The sequence below is a fragment of the Bufo gargarizans genome, chromosome 2, assembly GCF_014858855.1.
Source record: "Bufo gargarizans isolate SCDJY-AF-19 chromosome 2, ASM1485885v1, whole genome shotgun sequence".
In the NCBI taxonomy this organism is placed as follows: domain Eukaryota; kingdom Metazoa; phylum Chordata; class Amphibia; order Anura; family Bufonidae; genus Bufo; species Bufo gargarizans.
The window spans coordinates 243190383-243215444 of NC_058081.1; the positions used below are offsets into that span (position 1 = coordinate 243190383).

The following is a 25062-nucleotide window of genomic DNA, read 5'->3' on the forward strand; positions in this document are numbered from 1 at the left end:
AAGGAAACCCCTTAAGATTATTGGTCACCTATGAAGCTAAGTACAAGCCAAATTATTCAAACAAGGCATAATATCATGATATTACTGCCAAGATGATACCGTGCACATAAATCATAAAGCAAGGGACAATACCCGAGAGGTAAAAAATGGCAGAGGTAGGCCCAAATACAGAAAGAACAATTAACCCTTGCTCTTTCCCTGAGCCAGCCCTATTATAGCCTCTGCCCGGAGACAGCCCCTGATGGTGGGATTGCTCCGTCCTCGTACTTATACCTAAATGAACCTGGGTGTCCCTAAAATATCGGACTTACAAAAACATTTTCCCTGACGCGTTTCCCCCAAAACAAATGGGTTCCTCGGGGGGCTGATGCATATCAATGGAAATTGGAAAAGATTTTTACCTCTCGGGTATTGACCCTTGCTTTATGACTCATGTGCATGGTATCATCTTGGCAGTAATATCATATTATACCTTGTTTGACTAAATTGGCTTAATTAAATAGGTCTTAAAATTCTGAGATATTTATCAAATATTCTATGCCCATTTTGTGGCATAAAAATGTTGCAAGTGATGCCCACATGCGACATTTGATGCATATTACTGTGATATTTGGTGAACCTCACCGCTTTTAGAACTGAAATGAAAAGTAAGTCAGGATTTCAGATCAGTACACCTTTAAGTCTCATTTATGATGTACGACTTTTTACTTGCTATACATTATGTATGTATATATATATATATATATATGTATATATATATATATATAAATATATATATATATATATATATATATATATATATTGCTGAGCTGATGAGTGAATAAATCGTCCACTTTTCACTATCAATTGGAGTGCTGCCTTCTTTTCTTCATACTATATATATATATATAATTACAGTGAGCCATTTCATAAATTTGGCGCAACCTCACAAAGCAAAGACAGATTTAAAACTGACATTAAAACCAACCCAAATTATAAATTCCCCCTTTGTGTCTATTGCTCCTCTACAGTACTATACGTTTCCATAGTAACATACAAAAAAAACTACATAGTATCATCCTACAGTCATGTTGCCATTCATCTGTCCCCAACTTCTTGCTTATCTACCAAATGTATTTTTTCAAATTAAAGGGGTTGTCTCACTTAAAGGGGTTGTCTCAACATAGACAATGGGGGCATATCGCCAGGATATGCCCCCAATGTTTTATAGGTGGGACCCGCACCTATATAAAGAACGGAGCCCCGCAAGGTGGTGGCTGGAGGACTAGGGTCCGGCAACCACCAAGCCGGCTCCCCATAGAAGTGAATGGGAGCGTACCGCGCATGCGCGGCCCCCGCTCCCTTTAATTTCTATGGGGCCGACGGAAATAGCCGAGCCAGCGCTCAGCTATTTTCGCTGGCCTCATAGAAAATTAATGGAGGGCAGCTGCGCATCCGCAGTGCGCCCTCCTTCACTTGCGGGGCTCCCGTCTCGATATAGGTGCGGACCCACTGGCGGATCCAGGGGGGGGCAATTGCCCACCCCCCGAGCTTCTTAGATGTGGGGGGGGGGGGTGCAGCGGCGGGGCACAGGAAGCGTTAATCTCCATAGTCATCGGTATCGCCGTCCTGCCTGTGCTGAGGTAGGGGAGGGAGAGGCGTGTCCCTTTCCCTTCCTCTGATAGGCTGCAGGCACTAGGCCGGAGCGATGACGTAATCGCGCCGCCTGAGCCGTACAGCGTGGGACACAGGCCAGAAGAGGCCTGCATCGCATCGCTGCCAAGGAGGTAAGTATAAGTGTTTATTTTTTTTTGTGTACAATACTGGTGGCTACTGGCACATAATGGGGGTCCCTGGCTACTGGCACATAATGGGGGTCCCTGGCTACTGGCACATAATGGGGAGCTCTCATTCCATAAAGGCCCCCGCACCGGCCCGCAACTAACTATAGGCAGGCAGCACAGTCAGTGTCACACAGAGATGAGCACTTCCATTGTGGAAGTGCTCATCTCCAGTCATCTGTATCGCCGTCCTCAGGACAGCGATACAGATGGCTGTGCAGCAGGGCAGGGGAGGGAGAGGCGTATCCCTTTCCCTTCCTCTGATAGGATGCCGGCCTAGTGCCTGCAGCCTATCAGAGGCCGGCGCAGGCGGCGCGATGATGTCATCGCACTGCCTGAGCCGTAGAGCACTGGACACAGGCCAGAAGAGGCCTGCATCACTAGTGGCTACTGGCATATGATGGGGGGGCTATGGCTACTGGGACATGATAGGGGGGGGCCCTATGGCTACTGGCACATGTTGATGGGGGGGCTCAGGCTACTGGCACATGATCGGAGGGCCTATGGCTACTGAGACATGCTAGGGGGGCTCTATGGCTACTGGCACATGATAGGGGGGCCCTATGGCTACTGGCACATGGTTAATGGGGGGCTCAGGCTACTGGGACATGATAGGGGGGCCCTTAGCTACTGGCACATGATAGGGGGGCCCTATGGCTACTGGCACATGTTGATGGGGGGCTCAGGCTACTAGCACATGATCGGGGGGGCCTATGGCTACTGACACATGATAGTGGGGGCCCTATGGCTACTGGCACATGGTTGATAGGGGGCTCAGGCTACTGCACATGATCGGGGGGGCCTCTGGCTACTGGCACATGATATAGGGGGGCCTCTGGCTACTGGCACATGATATAGGGGGGCCTATGGCTACTGGCACATGATATAGGGGGGCCTATGGCTACTGGCACATGATATAGGGGGGCCTCTGGCTACTGGCACATGATATAGGGGGCCTCTGGCTACTGGCACATGATATAGGGGGGCCTCTGGCTACTGGCACATGATATAGGGGGGCCTCTGGCTACTGGCACATGATATAGGGGGGCCTCTGGCTATTGGCACATGATATAGGGGGGCCTCTGGCTACTGGCACATGATATAGGGGGGCCTCTGGCTACTGGCACATGATATAGGGGGGCCTCTGGCTACTGGCACATGATATAGGGGGGCCTCTGGCTACTGGCACATGATATAGGGGGGCCTCTGGCTACTGGCACATGATATAGGGGGCCTCTGGCTACTGGCACATGATATAGGGGGCCTCTGGCTACTGGCACATGATATAGGGGGGCCTATGGCTACTGGCACATGATATAGGGGGGCCTCTGGCTACTGGCACATGATATAGGGGGCCTCTGGCTACTGGCAAATGATATAGGGGGGCCTCTGGCTACTGGCACATGATATAGGGGGCTTCTGGCTACTGGCACATGATATAGGGGGGCCTCTGGCTACTGGCACATGATATAGGGGGGCTCTGGCTACTGGCACATGATATAGGGGGGCTCTGGCTACTGGCACATGATATGGGGGGCTCTGGCTACTGGCACATGATGGGGGGGGTCATCTGGCTACTGACACATGATGGTGGGGGTGGCTCTTATTACTGGCACATGATTAGGGGGCATCTATGAGGGCAAATTTTACTGGCACATTATTAGGGGCACTTATTACTGGCACATTATTGGTGGGCACTATAGGGGCATCTACTGAGGCCACAAAGAACGGTTACTTTATACTGGGACACATTATGGTGGGTACTATGGGGAAGGGGGTAGAGGACTACTATGGGGTCATCTACGGGGCACTGAGAAGGGGTATTTTATACTTACAAATTATGGGAGACACTGAGGGCATCTACTGGGGCACTATATATGGGGCATTTTATACTAGTACATTATGGGGGGCAATAGGAGGGAGAGGAGAACTATGGGGGCATTTACTGGGGTCACTATATAGGGGTATTTTATACTGACACATTATGGGGGCACTATGGGGACATTAGCTCAACTGAGGGCATTACAAGGGGGTATTATAAGGAGAATTATTTCTACTGGGGGGGCATTATGGTGGGCTTTATTACTCCCCCATGGTATGACCCCCTAGTAGCAGCACCAGCCTCTATCTGCTCTGCTATCCCTCTGCCCCTTCTCCAAATCCTTATTATGAAATCTTTCTCATTAGGATAAAACACAACATCAGCTCCACCAAGCCCCCCAGCCAAGTGTTGAAGTGGTGTCCGAGATCCCCAAGGGCCAAGCCAAGTAATTGTAAGTTTTCATGTGAAATATGTTTATGTTATACACATATAGCCTACACTGTGCCACACAATATACAGTATACCGCTACACTGTTCTATAAGCACCATTGTTTTGTGGCGGTGGACAGAAAATAATCTGGAAGTGCCCCTCCCGAGACCAGGCTCTGGATCTGCCACTGTGCGGACCCGCACCTATAAGACAATGGGGGCATATCCTAGCGATATGGCCCCATTGTCCAAGATGAGACAAACCATATGCCCGGGCCCCTCACAGAGGTTGTACTTACCTTGCTCCCCGGCACCCATGTCGGTCACTTCTGATGCTGGCATGGCTGATGTTTTCATACGTGCAATGGGGGGGGGGGGGGGGGTGTCAGCCAATAGCAGGCCGATATGGGAACGAGCCTCCTTAGCGTCACCCGCAAGGCGAGATGCAGCGGCGACCGTGCTGGCATCAGAAGCGATGCACATCTAATCACTCCCTACACTGAATTAGGACATTTGTCCGCATGACTCAAACTTTTCCTGGCATCTGTATCTCAGAGATTTTTTGTCTATTAGGTTCTAGTGAATATGTATGAATATGACGATATGTATAAAATCTGCAAGTGTTGGGCATGTGAGGCTGTTCTTCAGTCAGAGTTTTATCACAAACACGTATTTTTAATGAAAACATTATGCTTTAACCCCTTAGTGACCTGCCTGTTTTGGGCCTTAGTGACCAAGTAATTTTTTTCTATTTCTCATTGTTGCATTCCCAAATATATAACTTTTAATTTTTCTGTCGATGTAGTCGTATGAGGGCTTGTGTTTTTAATGACACCATTTCGGGGTATACATAGCTTACTGATTAAATATTATTTAGGCTTCTTGCGCACAAACGTGGCATGTTTTGCGGTCTGCAAATTGCAAATCCGCAAAACACAAATGCCGCCCGTATGCCTCGCCACAATTTGCGGAACGGAACAGACAGCCCATTATAGAAATGCCTATTCTTGGCCGCAAAACGGACAAGAATAGGACATGATCTATAATTTTGGCAGGGCCACGGAACGGAGCAATGGATACGGTCCACACCCGAACCACATAGGAACAAAACCACGGTTGTGTGCAAGAGGCCTTAATGAGTATTTATTCAATCAAATTATTATTATTTTTTTACAAATGTTTTTTTTTTTTTTAAATGTTGTGGCATTCATGTTTCGGCATAAATAACATTAGAACTTTATTCTCTGGGTCAGTATAATTACAGTGATACCAAATTTATATATATATTTTTTAAGTTTTACTACTTTTGCACAATAAAAACCTTTTCTAAAAAAAAAAAAAGTTTTTGCGTTGCTGCATCCTAAGGCCCCTAACTTTTTTATATTTTGTTCCACTGAGCTGTGTGAGGACTTAATTTTTTTATTAAAAGGGAAAAAAAATTAATTTTTTTCATTTGGATTTTTTTTTATTTAATAAAACTTTTAAAACTTTTTCTAACCATTTAGTACTCCCACAAGGAAACTTCAACATGCGATCTTATGATTGCTTCTATAATACACTGTACTGCTTATGCAGTACAGTGTATTATACTGACAGTGCTATACTGACACCCGTATACAGATATATTGCAGGCAGGTGTGGAACCTTCATTAGGCCCTAAGCTGCCATGTGAATACATCAGCACTGCTTTCTCTAAACCATTTATATGTCACAGTTGCTATTGATTGTGGCAACTAGGGAATTAGAGAAGGAGCCCATTTCTCATGTAATAGCAGAGCCATCGCTCTCCTCTGCACAGGAGAACCGTGCAGCTCTTAGACTGGGTTAGCATAAAAGGGCGGCAGCCTACCCTAAGGTACCTCAGTGACTGCTATACATAGGCATATTGGCAACATTTATTATGTCTTTTAAGGTATGTTTACACTATGGCTTTCATTTATAAGCCATGGTAATGTCACAAATTCTGTGGTATAACAAATCCAAATGATGACTAACAGTCCCTCTGAATTATAAAAAGGTCCCCCAGGCTCTCTTGAGGTTTCTCTTACTTAGAGAATCATTCATGGTTATTATTGCTATCAATTTGTCCTCTCAAAAGTGATAGAAAGCCCTATGAAACAAAAATGGATGCTTCTAAGATGAAGCCTTAGATTTTACTCCTACGACACCTAGTCAGTTCATACACGTCTAGAAAACACATAGGAGTATAAAGGGACTTTGCTAAACATGTAAACCAGAAGGTGACATAAGGAAACAAATCGCATCCCATTTATCATGCCCCATGCATTTCGATAAATTTGATGCAATTTGTGCAATTTTGGGTGATTTATCACAACTGGTGAAAAGAGAAACTGTCTTGGTTACCCATAGCAACTAATCAGACTCTAGTTTTCATTTTTCAAAGCTCCTTTGAAAAATGAAAGGATCAATCTGATTGGTTGCTAGTTTTTTTAAGCACTAGTTTTGATAAATCTGCAACATGACTATTGATAAAGACACAAGCGAGTTATACTCATGCTCCGAGTCCAGAGTGTACAACAGAGCTCCTGTCCTGAACTTCCAGCCCTGCCCCTGCAGGGGTCGCATATCATTATATTGATTTATGATGCTATGTAACTCTTACAGTTCTGGAATGTATTGGATAACACTGACAGCATTATGTAATACATTCCAGAACTGTAAGGCCTCATGCACACGACCGTTGTGTGCATCCGTGGCCGTTGTGCCGTTTTCCGTTTATTTTTCGCAGACGCATTGACTCTCAATATGTCCGTGGAAAAATCGGAAAATGCACAGTTTTGCAGCCGAAACCGTGATCCGTGTATCCTGTCCGTCAAAAAAATATGACCTGTCCTATTTTTTTGACGGACAACGGTTCACAGACCCATTCAAGTCAATGGGTCCGTGAAAGAACACGGATGCACACAAGATTGGCATCCGCGTCCGTCTGCATAAAAGCTTTTTCAGAGCTGAGTTTTCACTTCGTGAAAACTCAGATCCGTCAGTATATTCTAACACAGGGGCGTTCCCATGGTGATGGGGACGCTTCAGGTTAGAATATACTAAAAGAACTGTGTACATGACTGCCCCCTGCTTGCGACAAAAAATAAAAAATTCTAGGAACTCGCCATGCCCCTCACGGAATACCTTGGGGTGTCTTCTTTCCAAAATGGGGTCACTTGTGGCGTAGTTATACTGTCCTGGCAATTTAGGGGCCCATATGTGTGAGAAGTACTTTGCAATCAAAATCTGTAAAAAATGACCGGTGAAATCCGAAAGGTGCACTTTGGAATATGTGCCCCTTTGCCCACCTTGGCATCAAAAAAGTGTCACACATCTGGTATCGCCGTACTCAGGAGAAGTTGGGGAATGTGTTTTGGGGTGTCATTTTACATATACCCATGCTGGGTGAGAGAAATATGTTGGCAAAAGACAACTTTTCCCATTTTTTTATACAAAGTTGGCATTTGACCAAGATATTTATCTCACCCAGCATGGGTATATGTAAAATGACACCCCAAAACACATTCCCCAACTTCTCCTGAGTACGGCGATACCAGATGTGTCACACTTTTTTGCAGCCTAGATGCGCAAAGGTGCCCAAATTCCTTTTAGGAGGGCATTTTTAGACATTTGGATCCCAGACTTCTTCTCACGCTTTAGGGCCCCTAAAAAGCCAGGGCAGTATAAATACCCCACATGTGACCCCACTTTGGAAAGAAGACACCCCAAGGTATCCAATGAGGGGCCTGGCAAGTTCATAGAAACTTTTTTTTTTCGCATAAGTTAGCGGAAATTGATTTTTTTTTGTTTTTTCTCACAAAGTCTCACTTTCCGCTAACTTAGGACAAAAATTTAAATCTTTCATGGACTCAATATGCCCCTCAGCAAATACCTTGGGGTGTCTTCTTTCCAAAATGGGGTCAGTTGTGGGGTGTTTGTACTGCCCTGGCATTTGAGGGTCTCCGCAATCATTACATGTATGGCCAGCATTAGGAGTTTCTGCTATTCTCCTTATATTGAGCATACAGGTAATGAGATTTTTTTTTCTGTTTTCTGTCTGAAAGAAAAAAATGAACGGCACAGATTTCTTCATTCGCATCGATCAATGTGGATGAAAAAATCTCTGCCAAAAAAAAAAAAATGGAGGGGAAAGGCGTCTGCCAGGACATAGGAGCTCCGCCCTACATCCATACCCACTTAGCTCGTATGCCCTGGCAAACCAGATTTCTCCATTCGCATCAATCGATGTGGATAAATAAATCATTGCCGGGATTTTTTTTTTTTTTTTTTTATATATATACAAAGTGTTTGCCAAAGCATAGGAACGCCGCCTCCTCCTCAGCTCGTATGCCTTGGCAAACGTATCTGTCACTGCAGAGGAGAAAATCCTGTCTTGCAGCGCCGCATACACCGACTTGCGTGTAATCTGACAGCAGCGCAATGCTTCTGTCAGAATGCACATCGGTGCTGCAGCTAGTAGATCGGTTGGTCCACCTGGAAGGTAAAAAAAGAAAAAGAAAAAAAAGAAAAAACCAGGCCACAACGCAATAATTTTATTAACTTTGGAACAGAACATGTAAACTTTAACTTTTTGAACTAAACATTAACGTGTTTGCTTACTGGTGTTTTTTTTTTTGTTTTTTTACCTTTATAGAACAAACTTCTCCTTCCCCATGGGTCAATGTGCAAAGCGCAAATCGCCCAAAGATGTGGCGAAGTGCGTTATGCACTTTGTCCCATGTGAAAGGAGACGTTTGCAGCAGCTGTGAGTGAATGGGCCCTAATAGCCCTGTGTGCCTATCCTGGTGAGATGATCCCTATGCTAGGTGTACCTGTGTGTGGTACTTTCGGAAACACTCCCCTAAGCATAGGGCAGGGTGGTCAGGACAGTCAGGACAGAAATAGCGGGTGTCACACCTTATTCCACTCCAGCTACAGACACGACATCTTTTTCGGGGTGACGGGTGGGTTGAGGTACCAGCAACGACATTGGGGAAATGTCGCTCGTGTAGACGGCTAACTACACTGGTGGATGGGGCCACGGAACCTCCTGGATACAGGAGGTTCTCGATGATCTCTTCCTGAAATTTGAGGAAGGATCCAGTTCTCCCAGCCTTACTGTAGAGAACAAAACTATTGTACAGAGCCAATTGAATTAAATATACAGACACCTTCTTATACCAGCGTCTGGTTCTGCGGGAAACTAAATACGGAGACAACATCTGGTCATTGAAGTCCACCCCTCCCATGTGAAGGTTATAGTCGTGGACTGAGAGGGGCTTTTCAATGACACGGGTTGCTCGCTCAATTTGTATTGTCGTGTCTGCGTGAATGGAGGAGAGCATGTAAACGTCACGCTTGTCTCTCCATTTCACCGCGAGCAGTTCTTCGTTACACAGTGCGGCCCTCTTCCCCCTTGCAAGACGGGTGCTAATGAGCCGTTGGGGGAAGCCCGCGCGACTAGTTTGCGCGGTACCACAGGCGCCAATCCGTTCTAGAAACAAATGCCTAAAGAGGGCCACACTTTTGTAAAAATTGTCCACATAAAGATGGTACCCCTTGCCGAATAAGGGTGACACCAAGTCCCAGACTATCTTCCCACTGCTCCCCAGGTAGTCAGGGCAACCGACCAGCTCCAGGGTCTGATCTTTTCCCTCATAGACACGAAATTTGTGTGTATAGCCTGTGGCCCTTTCACAGAGCTTATACAATTTGACCCCATACCGGGCGCGCTTGCTTGGGATGTATTGTTTGAAGCCAAGGCGCCCGGTAAAATGTATAAGGGACTCGTCTACGCAGATGTTTTGCTCTGGGGTATACATATCTGCAAATTTCAGGTTGAAATGGTCTATGAGGGGCCGAATTTTGTGGAGTCGGTCAAAAGCAGGGTGGCCTCTGGGACGGGAGGTGCTGTTATCACTAAAGTGCAGGAAACGCAGGATGGTCTCAAATCGTGTCCTGGACATAGCAGCAGAGAACATGGGCATGTGATGAATCGGGTTCGTGGACCAATATGACCGCAATTCATGCTTTTTTGTCAGGCCCATGTTGAGGAGGAGGCCCAGAAAAGTTTTAATTTCGGAAACTTGGACTGGTTTCCACCGGAAAGGCTGGGCATAAAAGCTTCCCGGGTTAGCGGTTATAAATTGTGTGGCATACCGGTTTGTCTCTGCCACAACTAAGTCTAAGAGCTCCGCAGTCAAGAACAGCTCAAAAAATCCCAGGGCCGAACCGATCTGAGCTGTCTCAACCCGAACTCCAGACTGGGCGGTGAAAGGGGGAACTACAGGTGCGGCTGAAGTTGGGGACTGCCAATCAGGGTTTGCCAGCACCTCTGGGATTCTAGGGTCTCTACGGGCACGTCTTTGCGGTGGCTGCGACGGGGTCACTACTGCACGTGCCACCGTACCAGCTTCAACTGCCCTTCTGGTGCTCGCTAGTGATGGGAAGTTCGGATCTTTCAAATGAATCGGATCTTCGGTTCACTTCCTGAGCCGGCAGAAGCAAGTGAACTGAAGATCAATGCGCATGTTCAGCTCATCGAATCTTCGGTTCACTTGCTGAGTCGGCTCTCAAGTGAACCGAAGGTCAGGAGGGACTGGTTTGTGGCAAACACAGCTCTGCTGCAGTGGAGCAGACTGTGATAATTGAGAGTTTTAGTTAAAAGAATTGTCACCGAGTCCCTACCAGACTTCCTGCTCTGCTATCACGGATGCAGACCCATTCACTTCAATGGGTCCGCAAATCCGGAGATGCGGAATGGTGTGGAACGGAAGCACGGAACGGAACCCTACGGAAGCACTACATAGTGCTTGTGTGGGGTTTCGTCCCGTACTTCCGTTCAGCAAAAAGATAGAACATGTCCTATCTTGTTGTGAAACGGCTGGATCGCGGACCCGTTAAAGTGAATGGGTCCGCGATCCACTGTGGCTGCCCCACGGTGGGTGTTCGTGCATTGCGGCCTGCAATTTGCGGGCTGCACCACGGCCACGGGGCGCACACGTTCGTATGAAAGAGGCCTTATACTCACGCTACGGAGTGTACAACTTGCTTGTGTGAAAGCAGCCAAAATCTTTCTGAATATGTGTGCTATTTCTAAAGAAAATGCTTTTCAAGAACATAAAAGGTAACCAGAAAAATATCCAGAAATTTACTTGCCAGCAAATGCCAAGATGATATTTTGGCATATGTCAGCTCGACTATAGTAGCCCATGTATTCTATACAGGTTATAGCAGGATACTTCTTTTTATTTTCAAATGCATACTGACAACATGATGTGATGACAGCCTAATATACACTTTAGTCATCAAATTTCAGCAGTTAATTACAGCTTGTTCCACTGCACACCTGCAATGAAGATGCTGCCTCACTGAAGGTCTCATCAGAAATATGCCACTATTTCTAAGACAAAATGTATTTAGTCAACTAAACCAGAACATGTACAGCAGGCATATATAATTCTGTACGTGTAGGGGGCACATATAGCATATCACATATACAGGTCTGCATCTCTAGGAAAGTGCACAGGGCTGTACCTACAGTTTGTGCTGCCAAAGGCACTCAGACTGAATACACCCCACTAAGGTAAATCCACGGCACATCCACGCGTGATATGCACATTTTGCTGCAGACTCACAGCGCATTTATCCCCTATAATTCAAAGTGAATATATCCAAGACAAATCCACAGACAAATGATCAGACAGTGCCTGCAAATCCATAGACAAAATCTGCAGCAATCCTAAGCTGTTTGAAGCAACCGAAAAAATGGGCCCAGACATGGCAGGTTAGCAGTTCAGTGCCCAGGGCCCGCATTTCTGTCTGCTAATTCTGACCCGTCACTTTCCTCTGCCATTATCTGTCACCCTGTTTTCCCCTATGCCCATATGTCATTCTCTGCCCTACCACCACATTATACCTTTTATACCCTGTCACCTATTGTTCCACCCATTCAACATACATCACTCCCGATATATCCCTGTCATTCTAACATCACGCCAAATGGAGAAGCATTGTCATTTGGAAGTCAGTGGACTCGCCACTCCAGTCACAAGTGAACGGTCTATGTGAGAGTTGTATATTATATGGGAGTAGACTGGACTATATCTTGTCACAGGAAAGTAGGACACAAACATGGTTTATTGTAGTGTCCAGCTCTTACACATAAGGGGCATCATTAGGGGCATCACAGATTCTACAGCAGTAAAATGCCATCCTCTGTGACAGAAATAGTACAGACCCCATTATAGTTAATAGGGTCCATCTTGTCATGTGTGTCCATTATGCAAAGGACTGCCTCTATAAGGGTACGACCACATGACGTGGCCTTGATCGGGTTAAGTTGCAGGTGTGCTGGGGTCAAGAACCGCGTGGTCAACTAGACCGCAGCTGCCTTTCATTTATCTAATAAAGACTGCACCGTTTAGTTGGTCTTCATTGCTAATGGCCGCGCGGTATTAAAGTCACGACTGGGTCATGTGGACATACCCCAAGAGAGCAGAACAATAGAAATATTTAGCATATATGTGAATGAAATCTTATAGGTTTTTTTCCACAGAAGTGGACTTCAGCACCTTAATCCCTCAAATGGAAGGTGTCAGGCCTGTTTCATTTTGCTGTAATATGGACGCATTTTAAGGTTCGTATCCCACACACTTTCCATTGAAAGCTGACACACCAGAGGATTATATAGTGATCTAAATTCAGCTCTTTAGGACCTGGGATTGGAGACATGGGTATTGTGTTCGTAATGTAGATGTTTAAATGCAGCCAAAATCATGACGCTGTGTGAAAGCAGAGTTAATGTGTTGTTAAAGCACTATTACTATTAGACCACTTTCAGCAGTACACCATAAAGCATATTCTGGTGTTCATAAAAGACTCTTGAAGGAAGAGAGCAGGGCTATTACACACAGAGCAATAGCGTAACACTAATTCTACATAATACTAATACTACATCCAAAACATGCATAACTTTTTCCCCATAATGTTGCTCCCTATATGCTCCTCCTTGGTGCAGCAGCCCATGTAGGATAGATAGAGTACAGTTTCCATCTTGTACTGCTGACATCTATTCCTGTCTCCTCTGTATTCCCGTAGCTGCTGAGCAGCAAGTCTCCCCCACCCCCTTCTTATGCATCTCATAGTGTGGTCCCTCAATGGTGAGTCTCCCACACTAGATCTCAGTTACAGCCTCCTATAATACCTAGTGCTGGGACTGAGCATGCTCGACCAGCAAGCTGAACCACCTACCGGTCATAACCCTAGGCTAGGAGCTTTAAAACTGCAATCTAGATCAGGATGGGCTGTTTCACACGAGCGGATCCGAAGCGTGAATGACAGCCAAGCCATTTTTACTACAAAATCACGGTGACAACTTTATCTCACTGTGATTTTGTAGTAAACAGGTCACAGAGAGGCACGGAGCATTATCAGTCATGTTACTGCTCCGTGTCTCTGCTGTACGCTCGTGTGAAACAGCCCTAAGTGGTGAGTGATTATGTGGGAAATACTGAAAAGATTTAATCACTATACTTTCAGGATTTTTTCTTTGTAACGCAGACTTTAAGTAGGAGTCAAGTCCTATAAAGCAGAATACACCTTAGGGCTCGTTCACACAAACGTGTGATGCCCGTTGCCGTATTGAGGACCGCATTTGCGGATCCGCAGTACACGGGCACCATTCCGTGGCCATTCTGCATTACGGACGCGGACCCATTAATTTCAATGGGTCCGCAAATCCAGAGATGCCGAACAGAAGAACGGAACGGAACACTATGGAAGCACTACGGAGTGCTTTCTTGGGTTCCATTCCGTGCTTCTGCACCGCAAAAAGATAGAACTTGCCCTATCTTTTAGTGGAACGGAAGGATCACAGACCCATTCCAGCGAATGGGTCTGCAATCCCCATGGACAGCGCCCATGCATTGCGGACCACAATTTGCGGTCCACAGCACGGGCACGGGCTTCACACGTTCATGTGAACGAGCCATTTAAAGGGCATTTGTTAGCAGATTTGCACCTATGAAACTGACTGACCTGTTACATGTGTGCCTTGCAGCTGAAGGCATCTGTGTTGGTCCCATGTTCATATGTGCCCGCATTGCTGAGAAAAATTATGTTTTAGTATATGTAAATGAGCCTCTAGGAGCAATGGGGGCGTTGCCGGTACACCTAGAAGCTCTGCTTTCTCTGCAACTGCAGCTCCCTCTGCACTTTAATTGACAGGGGCAGGTGTGATGACATTTACATTGCCTGGCCTTGACAAAGAGAAACTGGAGCCTCTACGTGTAACGACAACGCCCCCATTGAACCTAGAGGCTCATTTGCACATAGTAAAGCATAATGTTTCTCAGCATGCAGGCACATATGAACATGTGACCAACACAACTCCCAAGTGCACATGTAACAGGTCAGCCTGTTTCATACGTATAAATCTGCTGACAGATGCCCTTTAACACTTTCCATGCTGAGAATGTATCTCATATCCTTGCAGAAAGGCACTTCAGTAGCTAAGGACGTTTAATTTTTTTTTAAAGACGACAATCTAAGCTGCAAAAGAAGACTGGTACTGTGATAAAAGCCAAAATACTTCCCGAGATACAGCTGAGGCGGTTCATCTAATCACCCCCCTGTGCCTAATTATGCCATTTATTGACCTAATGACCCAGAGGTTTACTAGTGTATAGATCACAACGCCAAAGAAGTCGCACCAAACACCCCCCCAACATCAATAAAGTTTCCATTTTACACTGTCACTATCCTGTCCATACCCAGTTTCTAGAGTAAAATATGCAGACTGCCTCTCTAGCCATATCCGTTACACTCTGCAATAATAGAGATAACGATTATCACTAGAGAGGAATATCTAATATATTTCTTGCAGATGGAAATGTTTTCCTCAGTCAGAAAAGACATTTTCATTCACTGACTGTCACCACAAATAATTGTTTTCAATTACCGCAGTTTTCTTTTTTTATGTAATCATTTTTGTTGTTGTTTTGATGCACTTCATAGGATCTCAAAACCGGAGGAAAACACTTCCGTTTTGTTCCCATTCATTGTCAATGGGGACCAAACTGAACTGAACGGAACAAAGTGCCCCAGAATGCATTCCGTTTTGTTTCATTGTGTTTCCATGACGCAAGCTAAAACGCTGCAAGCTGTATTTTTGTGTGCGTCATGGGATACTGATCAAAACGGATCCGGCATGAAATACAATGCAAATCAATGGGCCGGATCCATTTTCTCGGACACAAAAGAAAACGGATCCAGCAGCCATTGACTTACGACTTGGTCATTTTAGAGATAATACAACCGGAAAACAGATGCAGCCGGTTGTAGTATCATAACGAAAGCGTTTTTGCTGATCCCTGCCGGATCCAGCAAAAAACGCAGATGTGAAAGTAGCCTAAGATAATTCCTGTTTGTGACAAATTTACCTGACTGTCGACATGGTTGTCAACACTCCATCAAGACAACTGCAATCATCCGGTTGTCTGCTTTCAGGAACTACAGTATATAGGTTTTAGGGCTGTAATTAATTTTAAAAGAACTGTAATCCCTGTACTGTATAATTTACCACTTTTTTAAATGTCAGCTTAAAAATAGAGTTTTGGGCTTTCCATTCTGGTGATTTTATTAAAATATTAGCATGTAAATTTAGGCCTACGTGCTAGGTATGTCCTTTGAACATATTGAAGTGTGATCCATATAACTTTCTGCCTGGGTCACACTGTTGCCCACTAATACCAACTTTTATTTAAAAAAAAAAATTTGATGCCAGGTGTCTACTTTCAGAAAATATAATAAATACTAAAAGTAAAAAAAAAAATTAAAAAAAAATAATGAGTAGGGACTAGAGGCACAGACAAAAAACCTCAGACGGTTAGCCTCCTTGTTGATGACTTCCTGTCGGCAAATTAAGATTTTTATCCATACACTCTACAAAATGTAATGAACTGAGAAAAGTGTAAACATCAAAATGCAGGTGGACTGGAAAACTGAGCACAGATGAGTCACATTTATACTTGAGAATTATTAACATTTTTACCTAGTTCTGAAATGAGAAATAGTTTTCATTTAAAGGGGTTCTCTGAAAATGAATTAAAAAGACCACTGGAAACCTGTCCTAGAATGTGAGCAGGACTGGTTGCCTCCACTTGCAGAGCCGTCTAGGGGGCAAGGACTTACTACACACTTCGCTCTTGCATTTACTGCATATTGGTGAGTTTTCCTGTCAGGCTAGCAGCCCTCATAGAATTTTGTGGGCAGGATCACATTATTACCATCTATTTTATAGATGTGTTGTGTGTAGTGAGGCCTTGCCCCCTCACTCCTCTAGGCAGCTCTGCAAGTGAAGGCAACCAGTCCTACTCACATTCCAGGACAGGCTGCTTGGGCCCTTTTTTAATTAATTATTTAAAGAACCCCTTTAAGGTTCCATAGATAGATTTAGGGTGCCTTCACACATTGCAGACTGTTGCAGAAAATTCCTGAAACTAAAAATTAGTTGAATTCACCTAAACGGGACTTGAAGAAATCCATGTGCTTACCACCAAAGCAACCCCATTCAGATGACTGATGAATTTATGAAGATGAACATATAAATTTATTTTGAGTTGCAAACATTTTCCGCCAAAAAATCTCCCCCGTGTGAATGCATCCTTATAAACCATGTGATACCTGTCTATGGCACTGCATATTTAATGTGGTTTTAAGTTACAATGGTCCAGGAAAGACCATCATATGTTGAAAATACAGTATTATAACCAGAGACCACTGTATGTTATGAAATCAGTGTACAGGACATTTTTGTTTCAGTTTCAAATTCTCCTAAAACTCTTTATATTTCACCTCCAATAGTGAGCATTCAAATTATACATTCTGGGTGGTGATAGATGTATACATTTTTACTTTAAAGGAGTTTTCAGAGATTTTAAGGCTATTTTCACATTTTGCAGCAGAGTGATCCGGCAACCTGCATGCAAATGGACAGCATTTGTAGATCCGTCTCACAAATGCATTGCAAGAACGGATCCGTCTCTCCGTTTGTCATACAGACAAACGGATCCGTTTCAATTTTTTTTCACATTTTTACCGGTCTGCACATGCGATAACCGAAAGGACGGATCTGGCATTGCAGAATTTTTAATGCGGGATCCAGCACTAATACATTTCAATGTAAACTAATGCCGGATCCGGCATTCCCGGCAACTGATCCGTAATTTTGGACGGAGATAATACCGCAGCATGCTGGGGTATTTCCTCCATCTAAAACGCCGTTCAGTGACTGAAGACATCCTCATGCACGGATTGCTCTCCATTCAGAATGCATGGGGATGAAACTGATCAGTTCTTTTCCGTTATTGAGCTCCTGTGACGGAACTCAATACCGGAAAACAAAAACGCTAGTGTGAAAGTACTCTAACACTGATGACCTATCCTCTGGATCCTCATCAGTATCTCATCAGTAGGGGCATCAGCCAGGACCCCCACAGATCAGCTATTTGAGAAGGCAGCGGCACTCGCAGTAGCGCCTCAACCTTCTTGCTGCTTTCCCTAGGTCAAGTAACAACACGTTCATCAGTCACATGACCTAGGCACATCTCAGCTTCATAGAAGCAAATGGGGCTGAGCTGCCATACCAAGCACAGCCGCTATACAATGTGCTGCACTGTGCTTAGTAAGCATGAAGAAGGCCGCGGCACTCACAGGAGCGCCGCTGCCTTCTCAAACAGCTGATCAGCAGGAGTCCCAGGTCTCGGACCCCCACCGATCAGATACTGGTGACCTATCCTGAGGATAGGTCATCAGTGTTAAAGGGACACTGTCACCTGGATTTCACTTACCGATGTCCTAGCATCGGCCTCACAGAACGAAGTGCGTATGTGACAGCTTCGCTTGACCCGGAAATGCATGAGATTTCGGGCGCAACAAACAATTAGGAGTGGGGCGGTGCTGGGCTCCAAGATAATGGGCATGGCTGGGCTCCAACGGCTGGAAGGACAGCCCCTTGGGCTCCTTATTGAGGTCATTAGCATATTAATAAAAGCGATTTTATAGACGAATTACAAGACACAGGGCAGTAATACTAGTATATTTTAATGTAAATCGTGGAGACTGACGTGGTGATGTTAATAGCTCAGTAAGTGAAATCCAGGTGACAGTGTCCCTTTAAAAACTCGGAAAACCCTTTTAAGGGTACTTCTACACGGCGATGTGTTGAGCGACTAGAAAGTCGCGCAACAATTCATGTAATGATAGTCAATGGTGTTGCAATGCTGGATTCTTTTTAGTCAGAAATTGCACATGACGTTTACTCCATAGGCTTTAATGTAAGTTGTGAGCAACATGTGACTTGGCTACATTTTCACAGCCAAACCGCAGCTCTAAAATAGTCATGCGACAACAAGTTGCAGACAAGTCGCACATATTTTTGTATCGCATTACTTTTTAGTGTCACGGTATGGCCTCATGGTCCGGTTTCCTGATGCAGTTTTGGAAGCAAAAAACAGGAGTGAACTGAAAAAACAGAATAGGGGATATTTATGATTTCGCACATCAAGGGCACGGCATCTGTGCACCATAATGTGCGACTTTTTGAGCTTCTTGACACTTTCCCAAAGGGCTGTCAAAAGGGGGCGTGTCTTAGCGGAAGGGGCGTGGCTTTGCAACATCTGCCGCATTTACTATAACTTTCGCCAGAAAGTGGCGGAAGTTATACCTGAAATCTACGCCAGCCTGTAACTGGCGTAGACTTCACTTTCTGGCGCACAGCAGGGCAGAGGGGCACCTGATTTTTTAAGAGGCTTCTGCTTCATAACAAATCAGGTGCATCTCATGCGAGTGCAGGGAGATCAAGACTGATGGATGGATCCACCAGTCTTGATATATCTCCCTCGATACCTCTTATCTGTAATTTTTTTTACTTCCTCTCCTGTTATGATCCACTTCCGGTTTTAGCTTCCAAAACTGCATAAGAAAACCTGACCGCGTGGCCGTACCCTAACGCTGAAAACCTGAATGCGGAATGCTAACGAATTAAGAGTAAATCTGCCCATTCACACAGAGAACAGATTACTACTTTGTGTGCAAATCCAATCATCGTGCAAAAGCTGTGACAGGAATTTTCTAATTCATGCTTACTTTTGGAAAAATTGCTCCATCTATTGGAAAAAAAATCATCCAATTTCTGCCCTGAAGATTTCAGAGCAAACGTATTTTTGTACTACAGGCGTTTTTATCCCTGACGCTCTCATCTTACTGTAGGCCAATTACCGATGCCACCACCTCAGGATTGTTGTGTTGCCCTGTCATATATGGCCAGCTTACAACTTACATTTCACCAGACATAATACAGGTCAGTGTGCCAGGGTCTTTTTATTTCATGCAGGAAATAAAAATAAATTAAACATTTTTTTAAAAATTAGCTATGCTCTGGTATAGCAACTCATAAATCCAGTAACCTAGATAGACAAAAGCAGATAGAAATTTCAGCAAAGGCAGATGAACAGTGACTTCAAAGAATGACTGCAGGTAGCAACTTAATCAACCCAGCGGGGGCTTGTGTCTGTCTTTTTACCACAGAAAAAGGCGCAAATACATCAGGAAATATCGCGTTTGATACATGTGCCCTATTTATTATTGCACCGCTTTAGTTTTCCTCGGCACTTTCTTAGGAAACAAAGAGTAGTCGCACTATAGTCATCGGTGTATTAACCCTTTACGGTGGTGACATAAATCGCTGTACGTAACGGACAAGGAAGGCCTGTCACACAACATTCTCCTCACAACACATCTGTTCAAAACTATGTGGCGGTTTTGGCAATATGGTAATAAATGTGTCATGCCAACTACAGAGCGCTGGCATGGCCAGGGGTATAATTCTACCAGGAGGTAGGGGTGTTCTTTCCTTAAAATGAAAAGCATGAAGTCCTCCCAGTATGCCATTATAATCCCCCTCATGTCCCACATCCTGACAGGAGGCACTGGACTAGCAGAAGCTGCTCCATTACACACCTCAAGCCTGTCATGTGCCCTGAAAACATAGACAATGCCATGGTGCTCTGGTAGGGGCTACTCACCGTGGTACTCCTGTCCAGGTATGTAGTAGCTGGGGTTTCCCGCCAGGTGCAGCGATATGAGCACCTCTCCTTGCTCTCCATCTCCCTCCAGCTCACCATGGTGGGTGCAGAGGAAAAAGAATGGGGAGAATCTGGGGTAATACCCGACTGCTCCTCCTGCAATGGCCACACACAGCATCCCAAGCAGTAGCATAGTCCAGGAGCTCCTCTGATCCATTGCTGGGCTCCCCGAGGCTGCTTGTACTTATTCTATATACTGCATAAGTGGCTGGGAGAAGAGCGGGCACGACAAATAGCAATAAAAGTTTACAGGGATAAAAGTGAATGCGACTGTCTCCTCTGCAACTAAAAGAAAGCACAAATGGGAAGCAGCTGTTTACATACTCCGTGCACCTTGTACAGGCAGCACCAGAGCCAATAGACAGGTGGCAGAAAGGAGACCGAGCACTAGATGAGGGTCCCCTACACAGGAGCTGCTCGCTTCATCTACTCATCGTGTTATCTGCGCACAGGGCCACGCCCCCGGCATCTGATTGGACCACCAGCTGTCCATCACCATCTGCCAGGAGGGGCTTGGAAAGGTGAATGGTCCTGGTATTAGATGATAAATAATAGGAGCCGAATGTGTCGCTGTGTGAAGTGCATGACTGGGTGTTATATCTCCCAGCCGTTTGTGTGAAGCCACCTCGGCTCTTCTTCTGTTTTCCGCACCATTTGCTCCAGTATCACTTTAGGAGATATGGTTTTATAATGAAATAGCATGGAACTGGTCAAACGTGTACCTCAGGGTGGCGGGATATCTGTCAGGAAAACCTTATAACTATACTGCATATGTCTAATAATCATTTCTGCGGCACACAGTGCTGCTAATCGACACTTGCTTCAATAAAATGTTACCTCAGGGAGAGAAGTGACTGAAGACAGGGTATTAATGAGTGAGGAAGACAGAGTATTAATGAGTGAGGCTGACAGGAATCTCCGAACAAACAATTCCCAGAAGACAGAACAGCCCAAATGACAGTTCCTAAAGACAGGCACAGATTGATAGACACCGGACTGTATAAGGAGGAGGTCTCTGACTGCAAGAGACTTCCTAAGTTTCAGTGTGGAAAGGGTTAATAGAGCAGCCTGCCTGAGCAGATGTAGCCGTCAGGCAGAAGGGGGGGTTGGTGGCTTCAAAATAAAGCAGGAATGGTTTTCTCCCCTGGTCTCCTCCACCCCCTCCCCTGTGAAGTGCTGAAAGAGGAGCAAACTTGGGGCTTATCCTGCAGGCATGGCTGGCGAGGAGCGGGTGGCTGTGCTCTGTTCCCGGGTGCAGGGTTTCTGTCCCACCTATTGGATGGGTTGCAGACACCCTCCGTGCCCCTCGTATCTCCTGGTCTTTCTCTGGCATCTGCTGCGGGGGAGCGCCGTTCGCACAGGTGGACTCTAGCCCCCCTCCCCCTTCTTGTGTTGTCGCCGACAACATGAGGGCACTTCCGGAACCATGTTCTGTGCCCCTGACATCTGCTCTGTGCCTGCTACTAATATAACCCCTGCACCCTGCTCCTTACCCCCACAGCACTGCCTTGCTAACAACATGGGCAATAATAATGCCTCTTCTTCAGCTCCTGAAGAGCCTGTCACCTCCCCTAATGATCAGCCCCAGGAGCTGTCTGTCTCTTCTCCCCTCCAGACAGTCCCAGAGGTTCTGCTCCTCCTGCTGTTATTCCCTCTATTACAGTGCCACCTCCTGGTGGCCTCCCTCTCCCTGCCATGCTATTGCAAGCTTCTTCTGTACTTCAGTAGCCCATGGCTACCTGTCCCAGAGCTGGCGCCAGGCTGGATTCCCGATCTCTGTCTTCCTCCAGAAGTGCCAGTCGTCATAGGCAGCGCCCTGATGCTACCGTTCCAGATGTTCCCAGCACAGCAGGCGTTCTACCCATTCCAGGTCTTCCCGTTGGCGCTCGCCATCGACGTCCAATCTGAGTTCCTGCAGCTCCAGCTCTGGCAGGTCGGAATCTCATCTTTGCAGCAAGAGGCTGTTCCTTTGGCCAGTCGGTCATCCCGTGTGGTCAGTCGGGACAGCGCGGTTTATGTGGCACCTACTCTTCCAGAGGTTCAGCCTATGGTTCCTGTGGCTCTTCCGACGCCAGAGGGCTGTGAGTTTAATTTTACGGGGGCCTGGGATTCTGGGATTTCAAATAAAAGGCTTTATTACGTCAGCTTGAACCAGCGGCCATTACTGTGTATCCACCGCCTGTTGACAAAGTTTCCCAGAGCAGGGGTTCATAAGGAAGCAGAATTAGCCCTTTGGGTTTTTATGTGGATGAGGACACTAAGTAGAGGATTTGGTCCAACCAGTATGTGGACATTTGGTCTTTAGTATCGGTGAACCAACATACGGTAGATAAGGAGCACAGGCCCAATGTAGAGAGATTTTCAGACAGGAAGTCTAAAGTAACCTGCACAATGGGTAATTGGTTGTAATTGGCTTTTACAATGTTAGGGCACACCGGCCGTGTGCACCACGCATCATGGATGCTGACCCATTCACTTGAGTGCTACGGAGTGCTTCTGTGGTGTTTCTGTCCGTGCCTCCAAACCGCAAAAAAAATAGAACAAGTTTTATTTTTTTACAGTGCAGACGGATCACGGACTCATTCAAATTGAATAGGTCTCGATCCGTCCCGGCCGCCACATGGATGTTGCCCGTGCATTGGGGAGTGCAAATTGCAGTCCCCAATGCACGGAACGGCCGCACAACGGCCGTGTGCATGAGCCCTTAGGATGTATAACGGACCAGAAACACCCAGAGTGCTGCACAGAGCTTTTCATTTATATGGACTCCATGTACAGTGCTGATAAGTCCCCCAGCGACAGTGCTTGGTGGAAATACGATGAGGAATTTTGTAGACGCCTAGCACTGCAGACGGAAATGAGTAGGGAGTGAAAGTGACTGACGTCTGGTTGCATCTAACGTTGGCGTAGAAGACCCAAACATTTCAGTCGGTGGCCAATGGTCCCTCCGTTAATGCTCCCGGATCAGCGCCTGTGCGCAGCCCAGGAGCATGCTGGCTCTTCAATGAAGGGCATTGTAGATTCTACGGCCACTGTAAATATAAGCATGAGTGCTTGTCCTGTGGCGGTGTCCATGCTGCAGTCTGATGTCCCCGCCCTTTCCCAAGATTATCTACCAAAACGGCTCTTGCTTCCAGTTGCAGAAGTTTCGAGACCTGTTGCTGTATGCGGGATATGATGACCAGCGGTTAATGTCTTTGGTCCAAGTTTTGGTTGCACCAGCCACCTGGCTAGGTCATGGTAAGGCTTGGGCAGAATGGTAGGTGTTAGTTGCCAACAAACAGGTGCCTGTTTGTTCTGAGGAGTGCTTATCGGTCACGCTAGCTTATCTACTTTGGCTACGTGACTGCAGGGTTTCTGCAGTGGTGGCCCAGCACCACATTGCCGGCATCAGATTACATTTTCATCTTAATGGCTGGATAGATGTCACCAGGCATTTTCTAGTCCGGCAGGCCTTAAAAGGCTGGCGTAAGGAGTATGTTAGAAAGAAATGCAGGCGTCCAGTATCCTACTCTTAACTGTGCTGTCTACTCAGAGTAACTAACGAGATTTGTCCCACCCCTTTTGAAGCAGTGCTATTTCGGGCTAGTTTTTGTTTAGTTTTTTTCTTCGCTCTTAGAATCAGTGAATTAGTGGCCCCATCGAAACTCCGGCCGGCTGGTCTACTGTGCCCTGATGTAGTCCCATCCAAAGGGGCCCTTTGCCTCTGCATATGGTGGTCGAAAACGAACACATTTGGCCAAGGTGTGTGGATAGTGCTCCAAGCGACAGCCTGCCCTGCTCGCCCAGTAAAGGCGGTGTCTGAGTACCTGACCCTGTGTTGGACTGTAAATTATTTTTTGGTTCCCCCCCTCACCCGTTTTCAATTCCAAGCTGTTATTAAGCATTGTCTTATTGCGGCGGGAGTATCCCCATCGGAATTTGGTACCCATTCTTTTCGTATTGGGTCCGCCACGGAAGCAGCACGTTCCGGGCTACCTGATGCAGAAGTTCAACGATTGACTGGTGGAAATCCTCCTGTTTTACTTCGTAGGTGCTCCCAGATTTGTTAACCTAGTTGTGTTTCCCCCGCAGATATCCATGTCCTGGGTCATTCCTATGTTTTCTGGGCAGCCCAAAGGGTGGAATATAGACCTGGAGGTAGAAGCCTGGGTTTCACGAATATCGAGGTCCACTGGCGAGGGATACACAGCCTTTCGATGGTCTCAGGTACTGCCGGAAGCCGTTGAGTTGAGCAGGCTTTATTGCTCCCCTGTCATATTGATTATATATGGGTGGTAACAACCTCTGTTTTCTTAAACTAGTTGAGCTAATCACCCTCATTCGGTCAGACCTGGAGAGAATGCCCATTTTATCACCGAGTTGGTCTTGGTCTGGTCCGAGATCATCCCCAGGCAACTTGGCAAGGGGCCAGAGATTCTGCTGCGGTGGAAAGAGTTTGGAGATCAGTCAATGCGAGAATTGCTCACTTTGTGCACTCCAGATTGGGAGTTGTTATCAGTCATCGCCACCCTCCCTCCCTGCTCAATGTTGGTGTTTTGTGTGGTTGTTTTCATCTGTTTTCTCTATTTTGTAGAGATCATATTTCTTCAAGTCACAGCTGGTGGTGGGTGTTGGTCATAATGGAGTGGAACAGAAGGTGGACTTGCCCACCAGGGGTCTGGTGGTCTGGCATACCACTTTATAACCCCTTGATATGCTGTTTTTCATGTTGAAATAATGTTGAAGGTTGGAAAGATTTGAATAAAGCTGTGACCGACTTTCTTCTCCCAATAAAGAAAAATTGTCGGTGTCTTTTTATGGCAGGTGGGATGCAAGGTTGGGTAAAGGGGTTATAGTTCTT

General features: G+C 45.9%; 1 protein-coding gene across 2 annotated transcripts in view; it reads right to left on the reverse strand.

The window, feature by feature from the left end:
• The window catches only part of RELN (reelin), a 716958-nt gene extending 696347 nt beyond the window's left edge, over window positions 1-20611 (reverse strand). For both annotated transcript variants that reach the window (XM_044280166.1, XM_044280165.1), the window contains exon 1: window positions 20160-20611. In XM_044280166.1, the coding sequence (XP_044136101.1) occupies window positions 20160-20376 (217 nt within the window). In that variant the 5' untranslated portion in view covers window positions 20377-20611. The remainder of the gene's footprint in view (window positions 1-20159) is intronic.
• Between the last annotated feature and the right edge of the window lie 4451 nt (window positions 20612-25062).